We start from the raw sequence: 15095 nt of genomic DNA, 5'->3' as shown, positions 1-15095 counted from the left end.
GGATACTATGCATCCTTATAAAGTTCCCTTGGCTTGTGGAATTAAAATAGCCCCACATGATCAAATACCCTGCAGCCTAACTTGAGATTGGCATGGTCTTATTTCAGTTAGCCTAATAGCTGGTTTGATTTGCATTAAGAGATGATTTTATGCAAAGTACCCCCTGCCAATCTCTAGTTATGGTGAAGGGTATGTGGTGATGTGGAGCTATTTTAATTCCAAAGAAAATTGGTGTCCTTAAAGGTTGGATTTTTCCCTATTTTTTAAATTAAAAATTTCCAAAACATGATTTTTTCATTCCTGTTTTTAGTCCAATGCAGCATGGGTTCATAAACTTATACGCACCACTACACAGACTCTAGTAAAAACTTTTTAGCATTACATACTACAAAAACTTACGAAATCACCTTTTCAGATTTAGACTCCAAATATGACGTTATGCAAAACGAAGCGAAAAAAACAAAAAGACAGGAAAATGACCACAAGTATTAATTGAACAAACATAGGCTTCTGTAACAACAACAAAAACATATACTCTGCTTCTTTATGTGTCTGTGGTTAAAACTACAGCCTGACGAAAATCAAAGATTCAAGCGAAAAGAATGCCAGTCCCTTCCTTCAAACTGAAAAAGACCATTACAAAGAGTTTCCTCCCAGTTGGATGTGACTGGAATACCTCCACAGGCAACTTCTTCAGATGTCTCAACAATCTCCGCAGTCTCCTTTTACATAAAGAAGCAGAAGTTGTATTCCTGGCTACTTACAGATGTTTGAGCTCCTCACCCTGTCCCCAATCTCACTCCTTCCAGTCATTATGCCAAGTTAAAAAACATTTTTGACGGCTTCACCTTCAGGTTCAGCTTCTTTACTGCCACAGTAGAATATAACCCTGCACTTCTCCTGAAGCTACACCAATTCTAATACCGCTCCGCACAGTGAAATTTAAATGTACAGTATAAAGTATATTAATCTTTTGGCACTTGCACTGGGCACTTGTAAGCAGGTACATGTAAGTAAGAAAACCAGATGTCTGTGACAGTTCTCAGTCATTCAGGTCCTAGTTATCCTAGGAAGGGTTCAACTTTAGGGCAACTGGACTTGGTTAATCGTCTTCAGAGCACCTTTAACCAAGATCAGTTGCCTTAAAGTCTAACCCTTTCCTTGATAAGAGAATCCGAGAAACAAGAGTGGAGATCTCTCATTTGGACAGGAAAAGGCCCAAAAGCTGCTGAGGCACACTTCCTGGACAGATAAGGGCTAGCAGCACACCAAACGAACCAAAGTCACAGCTCAAAGCAGGTGTTAGAATGACAAAACCCACAAAAAAACCTTTGTGTCCCTTTTTTCTGAACCTGTCTTGTCTGTCTTTAAAAGCTCACTACTAGTGGGGAAGTACACAAATAGACAACTTGTGCATTTCCCCACTAGTAGTGAGCTTTTAAATCTGCAGGAACGAGTGCACCCGTGTGCCCCACTAATGAGGAAGAACAGGGTCATAGCCATAAATTAGAGACGAAAGAGAGGTAGTTAAAGAGTTAAAGCGAAGATCCCCCAACACATGGGCCAACAAGACCTCTATTACAAATGCCAAGCAAAAAATAACCCAAACACTCACAGCACACACACACAGACAAAAGTTACTTACCCGCCGGGTGATCTTATCTCCCTGCAAAACCACAATAACGTGACACTGTTCTATTCACTGTTGTTGACACTTCAGTATTAACCTTCATTTGCCAAAAAAACTCTTCCTACCCAGACACACATAACCTGTTAGCATCTCCTTGATTCCAGCAGTAGTGCCATTGTTATGGTCCTACCTGGGAGAGGATGTTGGTGCACTGCTGCAGCAGGGAGACGGGGGGCTTTCCGAGGCTGGTCGCCAGTTGGACCCTCAGCAGCTGCTCCTTCTGGGTGAGGTTGTCCTGGAGGGCGTGAGCCAAGGCCACAGCAGCACACCAGTTGGACAGAGAGTCTACTGAGAACAGACCTCCACACAACAGCTGGCCCGCTGAGATGGAATTGGCTGCGGAAATAAGTGAGCAAGTCAGTAAAGAAATTATTGAACATACATAAATAAAGCTGAAGGCAGAATAAACAGCAGTCCATCCATCTTTAGCTGATGTTTGGTGTACAACAACCAACAACTGTACAATAACATAACTTTTAGTCAAACTCCAATCAAACAAGACATTTATAAATTAGAACAAAGAGTATACATTAAATGGTGTGTGATACACAACAACACACACCACACACACACACACACACACCACACACACCACACACACACACACACACACACACACACACACACACACACACACACACACACACACACACACACACACACACACACCCAACACACACACACACACAGGTCAAAAGTTTGGGTTCACATACACATTTTTATTCCTCTCCATTATAGAGAGAATACCAGCTGATCTGGTGGGTGGCTGATCTTTAATGCAATATCTACATTGCCCATTATCAGCAACCATTCACCAATGTTCCAAAGGCACATTCTGTTTACTAATCTGATATCATTTTGAAAAACTAACTAGAAAAACATTGGCGAACTCTTTTGCAATTATTTCAGCACATAATGTAATCTGAAAACTGCTGCCCTGGTTAAAAAAACAATGCAACTGATCTCAGCTGGTATTCTGTCTACAATGGAAATTGTAGACCGGTAGTGTGTGTATGTGTAATATATATTATATATATATAACACATACACACACTACCGGTCAAAAGTTTGGGGTCACTCACAAATTATAAAATATATATTAACCACAATGTCATATCAGGATAATTTGTCTTCAAACTCCACTTAAAAAGTTTCTCAACTCTGTAACTGACCATCAATGGTGGAGGGCAGCAGTGTAGCCACAATCTCCCCTTGTCCTTTCTGGTTTTTGTACAGAAAACACTGGAAACAGTAGAGGACTGCACAACGAAGGACAAACGGTTGTCTCTCATTCACCATGGACATGAGCAGCACCACAATAGCCGGTCTTTGGAGAGATGAACAAGAGTGATTAGAGAGAAAGTTAGGTCAGTTGAATATCAAATGGATATGGGTGATTTAATATCTCGGCTCATTGGTTGTGTCTTACCTTGGTGGGTTTGAAGGAGCGTTGACTGATGCAAAGTAGTCTTGGTTTGCCTGTGAGCCCCTGATGACCTCTGATACAGTGTTGATGGTCTGAAAGAAAGGGGCCAGATCACAAGTTTGAATGCAGTATGTCTCAAAAGGAGCCAAGCTGTCTGAGTAAAGGCTAATTTATGGTTGTGCGGAGGCTCCACACAGAACTTTCACAGTATCCTACGTAAGTGGCCTGAATTTTATACGTGTGTTAGTGTGCACGTTGATTTCTTTAAGAGATTAGCCTGTGAATAGTGTGTGTGTGTGTGTGTGTGTGTGTGTGTGTGTGTGTGTGTGTGTGTGTGGTAGAGCAAGTGAGAGAGTGACAGGAATTACCCTCAGAGTGAGTACCGACTCTAGAGATACAATGAGAAATAGAGAAACATGGTGCATTCTGACCATGGTCGGAAATCTGTAGCAGGAACAGTTAACCCTCTCCTTGATTTTATGTTGTTTATGGAGAAGGAGAACCCGGAAATGAGTAGAGGGAAATGCAACGCTACCAATCCAAAGCAGAATGACGTGCATTGCCGCGACGTATAGTTACGTTTTTTTGAGAGGTGCACATCCGGCTACGGCGTAGGTCTGGCGTATGGTCGGTATCTCCCCATAACTACGTACGTACCCACGGCGTTGTTTTAACTTGGAAGCATAAATCAGCCTTAAGCAACTATTTTTTTGTGTACTGGGTAGTACGTTGTGTCATTACCTCAGTGAGGATGTCAGCAGGCACACCGGTGGCCATGAGGATGGTGCACAGCTGCTGCAGCAGACCACATTGGTACATGGACTTCTGACAGCTGGCTGTAGCTCCAGGAGAGTTCACTGGAGACACCATGACTCGCACCAACTGGGAACAGAACATTGTCATCAAGTTTATAGCAAAACAAGATCCAATTGTTGTGCTTGTTTAATGTGTAAATAGGTTAAAGAACACATCAACGTGACTGTTCGGCATTACCTGCAGCATAAGGTGGAGGTTGGTGACCTTCTGTGCAGACCAGCCAGAGTTATCGTCACCGACCTCAAACCAGGGCTTCATTCTCTGAATGTAGGAGCCCTCCTTGAAGAAATTCTGATTGGAGCTGTTGTTCTTTAGCAGGTTTACCAGCAGCAGCAAACAGTCCTCAACCACAATACCTGCACAGAGGGAAAAAAGGATGTGAATTAGGACATATCTCACAAGAAAAACAATAATCGTACCATCGTAATAACAGAAAATCAAGAAACTGGATTGCATTGAAAGATTTCTGCATTGAAAATCCTTTTACCGCCATCGCTACTGCCCTCTTCTGTGATGATATCTAGAAGACGCTCAAACGCGTTTTCAAATGCCACAATTTTCTGAATGGCAGCATTGCTTTTGGTCAACTGTTGAAGCAACAGCAAACCCTGTTGGAAGCAAAAAACAGGTAATCACGCATCTGACAAAAAGAACTGTGTTAAACAAACTTAGTGAGCATGCAGACCAAAAAAAATCAGCTCTGTGTTGCAATGCAGGTGGCTGCCTTAGTGGAAGCGTTAAGGTAACCGTGCTGTGAGACCGAAAATACTAGGAAGTCAAGTTTGAGTAACAAATCTGTGAATTTGGAGGCTTCTGAGTGCAGACACACTGCATAGTTTATAACACCACACAAGATGTTTACAACTCTGTAAAGTTATCACGGCTGCAATTATTTCATCTTTTGTTAATTTGGTAATCGGCAGAAATACAACATTCGTGTTACAAAGTAATCCACCAGGAATGTGCGTATGCCAGATGTTACCTATCATAGAACCTTTTTGCCAACCGATGCACTGGCCTCTTTAAAATGAAGGACAGGGCTGCATTTTTCCACACAGAGCCAAAGTGGGTCTGAAAGTCTCAACAGGGACAATTACTCACATCGTTGCGGATTACTTCTCTGGAGTCTGCCAATAAATCCATCAATCTGGAAACACCTGCAGATGAAAACGTAAATAAAAACTGTTTAATACAGGTAAAACAAACAAACTGACTCATCTTCTATGTTTCGGGAGCTAACAGGTGCCGTCAGTAAAGGCATACATAAATGTTGATATAAAACGGAGGGTTAGTAAAATCCAAGTTTGGATCTGATGTGAAAAGGACACACTCACCCATGGGGCTGACCAAAATGATACCCTGAACCTGGACACACTGGTTCTTCAGGAGAGCAGTCAACAGCTTTACCCCAGGCCAACGTACATGGAAGTCAAACTCCTAAAATAAATAAATACATAAATCAATCAATCAATCAATCAATCACTTCAATGCTTAAGTACGTCAGGCAGTTGTTTAAACAAATATAATAACACAGACGTCTTGCCACTGGATAAGACACAGTTCAGTACCTCCAACAGAGCGAGAAGCAGAGTCACATGCTCAGGGTCCTGAACAAACTGTTCTGTAAACTGGGCACCCAGGTCATCTGCCTGCTTCTGGGCAGCCTCATCTGGGAAGGAGAATGAAAGCTGAAGTAAGTGACGTCTCCAATAAATACTACATGAGGAGTCATAAGTCTAGTGAGGGAACCAGTTGGTTTGTTTATAGCAATCAGCCTGAGTTAGACGGCGATAATAATAAGGCACCTGCAACTTCTCAAAACCTGTGTCATTGCTTGTGTTTTTTTTTTGCTATTGAATAATGACTTTACATGGAATATCAAAATACATTCAAAAAATGTTCCAAGCTAAGGGTGATACTTTCTGGGAAAAGTAAATGGCGTCACAGAGGAGGGGACATCCGACTGGGAGGGTGAAGAGAGTGAGCTCAGTAGGGTTACTGTGTATACATGGGAACAAACATTTAATTTGGGATGAGCTGAGAGCCTTGGTTAGCAACACCATTGCACTGAGAGCAAGTGTATACTCACCTTGTAATCTCACCATAATTTAAAAAAAGAAACTTAAAACAGTATCTACCGATGCAGATAGTTTTAGGTATATTTGTCCACATTCTGATATATCGATCTCTATGATTTCTGCTTCCAGCCAAAAACTATGTTGTCGCATTGAATAATTACATTAAAGCTGCAGTAGGCAGAAAGCACAAAAAAACGCCAGAGTTTTTATTTTATTATACAGAATTAAAGTAGTAGGGAGATCTCTTCCCGGAGCTCTCCCTCTCCCCTCTCTGTCTGCATGTATAGAAGAGCCAATAGGAACCCTGTCGGTCTTTGAAATGACTTGTGACGGGCCAAAGTCTCCTGTCACGGTTAGACTTTCTAAAGTCTGACAACCAAGCCAAGTGGAGGTACAGTTTTTTTAGTCAGACCACTTGAATAACAAACTGCTGAAAAGTTAAAATGGAATTTTTGCTCAACGCCGCCAAAAACCACATAAATATAAATAGTATGTAACCACATACATACCACAGAAATATAGGCTTATAATCAATATCTTTATATTAACAATGGATCAAATGACTAATTTAAAAGGGGCCATTTGGGGTGATGAATACACAGAAATATTTAAAGAACCTTTTTGCTTCTTTTAGCTCATCGTTTTGGTTTTCTGGCGCACAGCTTGACAGTTTTGCAAAACTAGAGCTAAAGAGGCAGATGGTTGAGACCGAAAATAGAGCTAGATACATAAACAAAAAGCTACACTCCTACAGTAAAGGGGAGGAACTATGATTTTTTTTTGTAATTTGGGTGAACGGATTCTAAAAAGTACACAGTATAATTTCAACACAACATTGCAAAAACAGCCAGGCATTTGAATTTAAGGAGAAATGAGAGACAGAGGTTCAAAGATGTGATGGTATTAGTGAAGCATTCTTGTTACCACCCAAACACCTTCCACCCACTTTACCAGTGCCGGCGCATTTTAGTGTAGTTAGTTAAATAGCAGTACTATTTATGGAAGAGATATCTTGGTTTCAGTACTGACCAGGCATGGAAACATTCTTATTCTTCCCTGAGGCAGGGATAGGGGTTACAGCGTCTGCGAGGGCAAGAGGCGGGAAGAGGAAGTTTAAAGCCTCACCCAACAGCTAGCATTCATTTCAACCACTCTGAAGAATCTGACTGATTCTTGTAAAGATGTGACAACCAACACACAGCCTTGAATGTTATCAGCTATTAAAAAAAAATCTGTGTACTGCAAGACTATTAATGTGGTCTTTTTTAACAACCCAACCAAGAACAATGTATGATTTTTAGGCGCAGCTGGTGGTTGGTGGGTGGGGTGGGGGGTGCATGGGACGTGTGTGGAGGGTGGGGGTGGCTCATGCACAGTCAAAGAATTTTACCTTCTGATTCATCTGTAGGGTTAAAACATGGAAGAGAAAAGAGAGATGAGAATATTTACATAAAACATTCATTATCAGTGTACAGAAGAGGGAAATGCAAATTCACTGATGTCCAGTCGACATGAACTGAACTCACACACACACATGCAAACAAACAAAGGCTCAATCACCGTTTACAGCAGCCACACATTTACGAGGAATTATCTTCAAACGATCACAACATTTCTAATAATAATAATGGGAGGGTTTAATACCTTGCTCTTCCTCCTCATCATTGCAGATGATGTTGTACAGCGTGTCTAAAGCATAGCCAAGTATTTCAGAGTCAGACCTGTTCAAGTAGCAGGAAGAAGCAGAGCACAAGATTTATTGTTCACAAAACTTGAGTCAATCAAACACAATGCGGTTTTTAGGACAACCTGACACTTCATCAACACACCTGTCAGTTTGCAGTATGTTAATCAAGTGATCCATCGCCTGTGTGCCAACTTCCATGCGATATTTCTATAAAAGATAATAGGGAAGGCAAGTTTATTTGTACAGTACATTTCAACAACAAGGCAATTAGAAGTGTTGTACATGAGAGTTTTAGGAAATACAAGATGATTTAAAGACACAAAAATACAATTTTGAAATAAAAACGTTGTAATTTATAAAACAGAAGAATAACAGTTAAGATGCAGCTGCTGAATCATACACTCAGTTTATAATATCTACCTAGACAAAAAGTAATGCAGTCAAATACAACAGTCCTGCAATAAATCTTTAAAAGGTTATAATGTTCAGTTTTTAATCAAACTGATTTTTATACTGAGGTATTTTAGTATATTGTCCACCCCATATCACTGACAGTTAAACTAAATATTGAAAATGATTATAAAGTTCAATAAACACTTCTCTAAAACACACAGAACATTATAAACTTCATGAAGGTAGTATTTATTGCAGGACTGCTGTATTAGACTGCATTACATTTAGCTAAGTTGTACTATATAAACTGGCAACTGAGTGTATTTCTACTGCACCCATTTCCAATAACTTTATAATTCACTGTACCTTAGAGAGGGACTTAAGCGCCCGGACAGCATCTCTGCGGTCGTCTAGGAGCGTCGAGGAGGCTACTCGGTCACATAACTTCTGGATCTGCCAATAAAGGAATCAATATTTATTTTGCTTGCACTTCTTCCAATTAACAACCAAGAGAAGAAATCTGTATTCATGCCTATGTTTTTTTTAAGATGATTTTTTGGCCATTTTAGGCCTTTATTTTACAGGACAGCTGAAGAAATGAAAGGAGAGAGAGCGGGAATGACATGCGGCAAAAGGCCGCAGGTCAGAGTCAAATCCAGGTCTGCTGCATCAAGGAGTAAACCTTTATATAAGGGGCCCGATCTACCAACAGAGTTATCTGGGCGCCCCTGTATTCATGTCTTAATAAGGCATAAGGCAAGCATTTTGCACATCAGTGCACACCCTTATAGTAGTTTTTTCCATCTGAGGCGTTATGAGATGAAAAAAATGCATTTGTTTTAATACTTTCTTCTAATCTTTGTTAATTATATGAAAAGGGAAAAAAATCTTCTTTGGTTAGCATGATCACAACAAGCAGAGATATTCAAACAGTAACATATGTCACAATTGTTTTAATTTAAGGAGCCAAAAAGGTTAGGAAACACTGGTCTAGAGGAGAGAATAACTTTTTTTTGTTCTAGAAAAGGGGCAAGGAATTTTCAACTGCAAGAAACACTATACTGAAAGTGTAGGGGACAAGAATACATTCATAACACAGTATAATTTATTTTAAATGTGATTTAATTAGTCAAAAGAGTGATTCTTCTGACATTAATGTTTAGTTACTTTTTAAAACACCAGTACTGAAAAAGACATCACTGATGTAAACGTTTCTTGATGAATGTATTGTATTTACCCATAAAGATCTGATTATGTGGCTATAATGCTCCGGCACTACTTGCAATGCTCTGCATGCCTGTCATATGCTGCTGTATATCGAGATGCTGAATGCTTTATACTGGGATTACACCCTGTGATAATTTCATACTTTGTTTTATACTGCTAGAATATGTTTGGGTGCTGAACAACACAAGCACCTTGAAGATGTCACCTTGGACGGTGATAAGAAATGGTCACTATTTTACGGACTAACCATTTATGAAGACAAGAGAGAGAGAAGACAATCAGCAGATATATCGAGAATGAAAGTAACCGGTTTTTGCAGACTTACATGACAGTGCATAGCAAGAAGGAGGACTATGTGTATGTGGTGGCCTACTAATTGCCTTTAATTCAACCCTTTATACTAGATGTGAATATGTTTAGCTTCTGTATTGTTGGAGGATATTTGAAAAATAAAGACATTGTAGGACAATGTTGATAGAGGGACTGAAAGCTGATGTTCCTCGTATTCATTATTGTCCGTATTCTTTCCTTCGTGTTCCCATTCATCACAGCTGCACGTAGAGAAACCAGCAGATATGTCAGCCAGCCCTGCTGCTGGCTGACAGATAGCTATGCTACGTTAGCTATTTAGCCTCTTAAAGTAGCTCGTGGTTCTGATTTAGGGAGGGCCCAGCCTCTCAACATGCCATACTGGGTGTTTTTAGAGAAAGAAATTAACCCTCAGTGTACATACACACGTTTTAATGCTGACGTGTGTGTGTAGTCTCAGTGTGTCAGGTAAACAGTGGTGGAAATGTGAGCTAGCTGCAGTTAGCTGCAGTTAGCTGCAGTTAGCTGCAGTTAGCCGCAGTTAGCCGCAGCTAGCCCGGCTGGTTTCCTACCGTCTCCGCTCCGGACGGCTGCGGCCCGGCTGCCTGCCCACCCATCACTCCTCTTAAGAAGTTCATCTTAATAAACGTCCTCTCGGTGCCGTATATAAAGCGTCTCTCCTTCTAAAAAAAAAAACACTCACACTTCCCCCCTCAGTGATCTGTGATCAACTAGGTGAATAGAAAAGCAAAAGTGTACACTGACTATTCGACCCCGGAACACAGATGTGAGGGCACTACGCATGCGCGCAGACGTGGCGATACGTGGCTGATCAGCAGAGTTCACTTGTTTAAAGGGCAAGAAAAGTTATTGATTATACTGGGGGTTTTGGAGTGTGAATGATCATAAACTAATACAAAAAACAATTTCATTCAGTTCACTGTGTTAAAAATAGTCCAAATGCAGTGATGAAAAAAATAATACATAAAAAATATTCTAAGTACAGTTGTATCAGCCAAAGAAAAAAGTACAGTACTCTGTCAGTGCTATTTTTAATATGTATTTATATATATATATATATATATATATATATATATATATATATATATATATATATACACAGTATATATATAATTAAAATAATATCAACATTGAATGTTGTTTAATTTAAAATGAGGGCCTTGTACTCATATCCTTTACTTCAGTAAAAGTAGAAATACCATTGTCTAAAAATAGTTCAAAGTTACTTACTGTAAGTAAAGGTGCAGAAGTATTATTAGCCAAATGTACATAAAGTATCAAAACAATACTATGCAGAAGGGCTCCTTTCAAAGTGTTATATTGTGATAGGATATCAGGATACCCGTGAACTAGTCTTGTAGAGAGGTCCTGTGTCAAAATATTAAGATAAATACAAGGAATGATAAACAAGTTTTAAAAAAGAAGAAGCAGTAAACAGTAAAAAGCTAAACATATTTAAGTAAAGAGAGTGAATAGTTTAATTCACATAACACAAAGAATTGCACTAAGGAAATATTGATTAGTTTAGTTAACATTGCATGAGTGCGTTGTTAGTGATTAATGTTGAGTATAATCAGTGATGGTTGATTAGGAGCACTGTAATTCTGTTTTTATGGATTGAGAAATTGAAAACAATTATACGTGACGCCTTCTGCCATATGACTGCTCTAATGTCTGGGTTGACCGTAGTTACTCCCTGTGCTCTTCAGCGTGTAGCTTGTACCTCTTGTTTTTGTCCCCCAGGACCACAGCACTGAGCTTAGACTGTTTCTCAGTAAACCTTGTTTCGCCACACAAGCTGATTTGTGTACAGTAATTAAAGCAATTAAGCTTCTGTTGATAAAGTGATTCAATGTAATAATATAAATGATAATTATAGTAGCAGTGGGTAGTAGTGAGTCATAAGACAAATCAATCAGCAAAACAAATATGGCACCACCCTTTGTTTTAAAAAGCTTCTCGGAGGGTCCTCAGAAAAGCGAAGGCAGCGATGGAACTGATCACGGCAGCAGCTCTTATATTTCTTCTGTGCTTTCAGATACAAAACACAGGTAAGAGTCATTCAGCCACCGGTCTTTAGCTATTTAGCTTTAGCTGTAACTATTTAGAAGAGCATATAGTACAGACGACAGAGATATTTTTTATCACCGACTGTCAGAATGCCATGGCAGTTTAAGGTCATGTTCTCAGATTTAGGGTCTCGTATGTTGTTTAGACTGTAAAACCAGATGAGGGAATTTTGTGATATACATGTATATATATATATATATATATATATATATATATATATATACACTATATATATATGCTGTATATATAAATAAAATTAACTTGACTTACTTGATTACTCTTTTCCAGGAATTGTGGAGGGGGGTTAGAAACCTGCTTGGAGTATAAATTCTACATATTTTGTAGACTGATTCCAATGTCTTTAGACTAAATATATAAAATTGAGAATTAGTATTACATTCTGACTTTTAAGAAAGAAAAAACAACAACTACAGAGCCATTTCCTACACTATAATTCCTCTATATGTTTTTTTATTGAATGACAACTTTGCAAAAACAATTACTGTACGATGGAATATACATATTTTTTCAAAAGAAAATCACCAAAAGAAAATCAATAGAGAGAGAAAAAAACATAAATAAATAAAATGGAAGAAAATAAGATAAAAGAGGGGAAGGGGGTAGCTACTCTGATAGTGTTGTAGTTGGTTTCTCAAACTATGTCAAGTAGGGGGACCATATTTTGTAAAATGTATTCTCAGATCCCTGGGTAGTTTAGCATATTTTCTCTAAATTCATACAAGACATAATGTCTTTAATCCAGTGTAGTAGTGCCCTACGAGCCAGTGAGGAGATAAAGGCGAGTACCATCAGCTTCACTTCAGGCCCCACTAGAATGACGTTGACTTTACTAAAGCATTTAGAGCTTCATGCTGGGAAATAGAAGGATTCTGATGGAGAGTTGCTACATCTTCCTTAACGTAATATTGTTTTAGGTTATTCATTCCATTTCATTAGCCTTTTAAATGTTTTTGTTTGATTTTATGAACAGTTTACTAAATAAATAAAATATTGAGTAACATCCAAATAATTCATGTTTATGGGAGGGAGGTAATCAGTCTACACTCATGACCTCATTGCTTCTAAAATCCTGGCGATGGCCTTGCATTTAGCAATCCTCTGAAATAGTGAAATTCATAGACATATTAATTTGTCTTTTCTCCAAGGAGCATTCCCTGTTAGGCACAACCTTGAAGACACTTCAGGAAATGGCAAACAAGGTATGACATGAGTTCATTTCTCTGCACTACAATTTGAGAATTTGAACGTTCCCAGTTGATCCCAAGAGTGATGCCAAATCCTATTTGCATTGCTTCTTTTCCCAGGCTCCTTTGTGAGAGAAACGGTTGCTGCAAAGACAAGAAATGAGAATCCCCCATGTCAGATTTTTCCTGTCACTGATGACCCTTTGACCACCACTCCTCTACCTCCTATCTCTGTCAAGAAACTAAGACAGACGCCCCTTCCTCATGTCCTCTACCAACCTATCATGCCTTATTTCGTTCTCCAGTATCCAGTCAAAGGAGGGTCTTACGTGTATGGACAAGGTGACGCCAGGTTTATACAAGGAGGGGGCCAGCTTGTTCCACACTCACCTGTTGGCGCATCCGGTTCTCTCCCAGCTCCTCGATGGTTCTTGGATCACCGGAGAGGCAAACGCCTCCCGGTGGGCCCTCAAAGCAATCAAAAAGGAAATCAAAGAGCTCCCCTCCAGGCTCAAAGCTTTGATTCGACGTCCAGTGAAACATCATCTGAAGAGGATGGTGACAGTGACTGAAGAGATGCTGGAGGAGGACACGGATTACATTCTTTGAATATACCAAAATGTAACTGAATAACTGTATTAAGGATTGAAACAATGAATGCAGAATGTCTTTCAGATCTTGTTCTACATTCAGTCACTCACTAAAAAATTGCGTCTTACAAACATAATGAATGTATTTCCTCCCTCATAAAGCATTTGAAAAGCTGGTTTTCTTAACAGTTTTTCTGCTTTTTGTTTCTATTCACATCCATGTTATTGCTACCTTGAAGTCTACTTCTTTACCTTTATTTGCGAATAAGTGTGTATCTTGACAAGTCACCAGCATCTGTAGAGAAGTAGAATAATGTGCAACCATCGGCTGAAATGTAGCACACAAAATAGGTGCTCACACATGAAAACATGGCTCCGCAACTTTAGTAGTAGTTGCAGAGAATCTTTTTTTTTTTTTAAGAAAATTTTTGTGGCTTTTCCGCCTTTAATTTTTGACAGGACAGTTAGGTGAGAGAGGGGGAGGACGGGAATGCAGAGAATCTTTATAGAAATACTGCAGCAACTGAGCACTCCCATTACATTGTGGGATTTGGGAGACATTTCAAAAGTGTAATGTTAGTCCTGAGTATGAGTCAAGCTATGAATGCCCTGCGTCTGCAAATACATCCACACATCTTAAACTGTGAAATATTTGAGTTGTTAATTAGGTTTCTCTAAACCCAAGCTGGGATTTTACCCAGACTTTACAAACCTTTTGGTGAGCCACAGAAGACTTAATACGACAGGCTGAGTAGGACTCACCATGACAAGTTCACTGTAAACTAAGTGCCCCTTACTAATTATAAATACCATAAGTGGAATGCTTGCAAAATAAAAATAAAAGAATCAGGTTATCACCAAAGCATGTCTTTCAAAGTGCAAAATATTTGATATAAACAAATCGTGGTCTTGGCGTATCTCTGCATCCACTTCAGCGGGCAGATCTGTCATTGGTTTTCAAAACGCAACAGCTTCTATTCTCTTTTACGGAGGAACTTGCAAACATGACAAACGGTATGAGTGGTGCTGATATCAGTAGTTTATTGTATGTTAAGTCCAACATATTTAAAAAAAAAAACAGAAAAGAAAAAAGAAAAGAATTTTTTTTTAAAATGTCTGCACCTGCAACACTTTTGTACTAGCAACAAGGAAAGGGTAACCACAGTAAAATTAAGATGACTGCCAACTGTTTACCACTTCTAAAGCCAAGAAAGTACTTCTATTTTCATTCACAAAAGGACTGGAATGATACACAATGAGGATCCATTCTACTGTGTTTAACAACAGGAAAATTAATTTACAGAATGTGATCTCTGTTTTGAAGACCATTTAAAAGTTTGGAAAAAGGTGGGTAATGGAAAACTGGTGAAAAACATGAACTATCAAAGTGTTAATTTATGTCCTCAAACTTTGAACCATCAGTACGATGTAAAAGCACAAATTGGTCTGAAAGCATGATGGCTCTTCTTTGTAACCCTCTTCCTTGACCATTGCTGTAAAAAGTATGAATGCAGTCAAGTGCTCATGTATGCAATTACCTGACAGATAAACATTCGGTGTAGAGGCACCATGAGAAACAGTAA

At 39.2% G+C, this 15095-nt stretch overlaps 1 protein-coding gene across 6 annotated transcripts in view; it reads right to left on the bottom strand.

Moving 5' to 3' along the window:
- Window positions 1-10444, bottom strand: part of uso1 (USO1 vesicle transport factor) — a 62597-nt gene extending 52153 nt beyond the window's left edge. For 2 of the 6 annotated variants that reach the window (XM_032538499.1, XM_032538484.1), the window contains exons 1-16: window positions 10199-10444; window positions 8457-8543; window positions 7840-7904; window positions 7655-7731; window positions 7401-7412; window positions 7040-7093; window positions 5501-5601; window positions 5267-5369; window positions 5034-5089; window positions 4420-4540; window positions 4110-4288; window positions 3858-3998; window positions 3120-3208; window positions 2863-3017; window positions 1821-2026; window positions 1646-1666 (exon numbers count right to left, since the gene is read on the bottom strand). In XM_032538499.1, the coding sequence (XP_032394390.1) occupies window positions 1646-1666; window positions 1821-2026; window positions 2863-3017; window positions 3120-3208; window positions 3858-3998; window positions 4110-4288; window positions 4420-4540; window positions 5034-5089; window positions 5267-5369; window positions 5501-5601; window positions 7040-7093; window positions 7401-7412; window positions 7655-7731; window positions 7840-7904; window positions 8457-8543; window positions 10199-10264 (1533 nt within the window). In that variant the 5' untranslated portion in view covers window positions 10265-10444. The remainder of the gene's footprint in view (window positions 1-1645; window positions 1667-1820; window positions 2027-2862; window positions 3018-3119; window positions 3209-3857; window positions 3999-4109; window positions 4289-4419; window positions 4541-5033; window positions 5090-5266; window positions 5370-5500; window positions 5602-7039; window positions 7094-7400; window positions 7413-7654; window positions 7732-7839; window positions 7905-8456; window positions 8544-10198) is intronic. The other 4 variants (XM_032538491.1, XM_032538506.1, XM_032538516.1 and 1 more) reach the window with 4 other exon arrangements.
- Window positions 10445-15095: the final 4651 nt, after the last annotated feature.

This window comes from Etheostoma spectabile, chromosome 2 (assembly GCF_008692095.1).
Source record: "Etheostoma spectabile isolate EspeVRDwgs_2016 chromosome 2, UIUC_Espe_1.0, whole genome shotgun sequence".
Classification (NCBI taxonomy): domain Eukaryota; kingdom Metazoa; phylum Chordata; class Actinopteri; order Perciformes; family Percidae; genus Etheostoma; species Etheostoma spectabile.
Note: the sequence above shows the minus strand (reverse complement) of the source record. Positions and strands in the feature narration are given on the sequence as shown.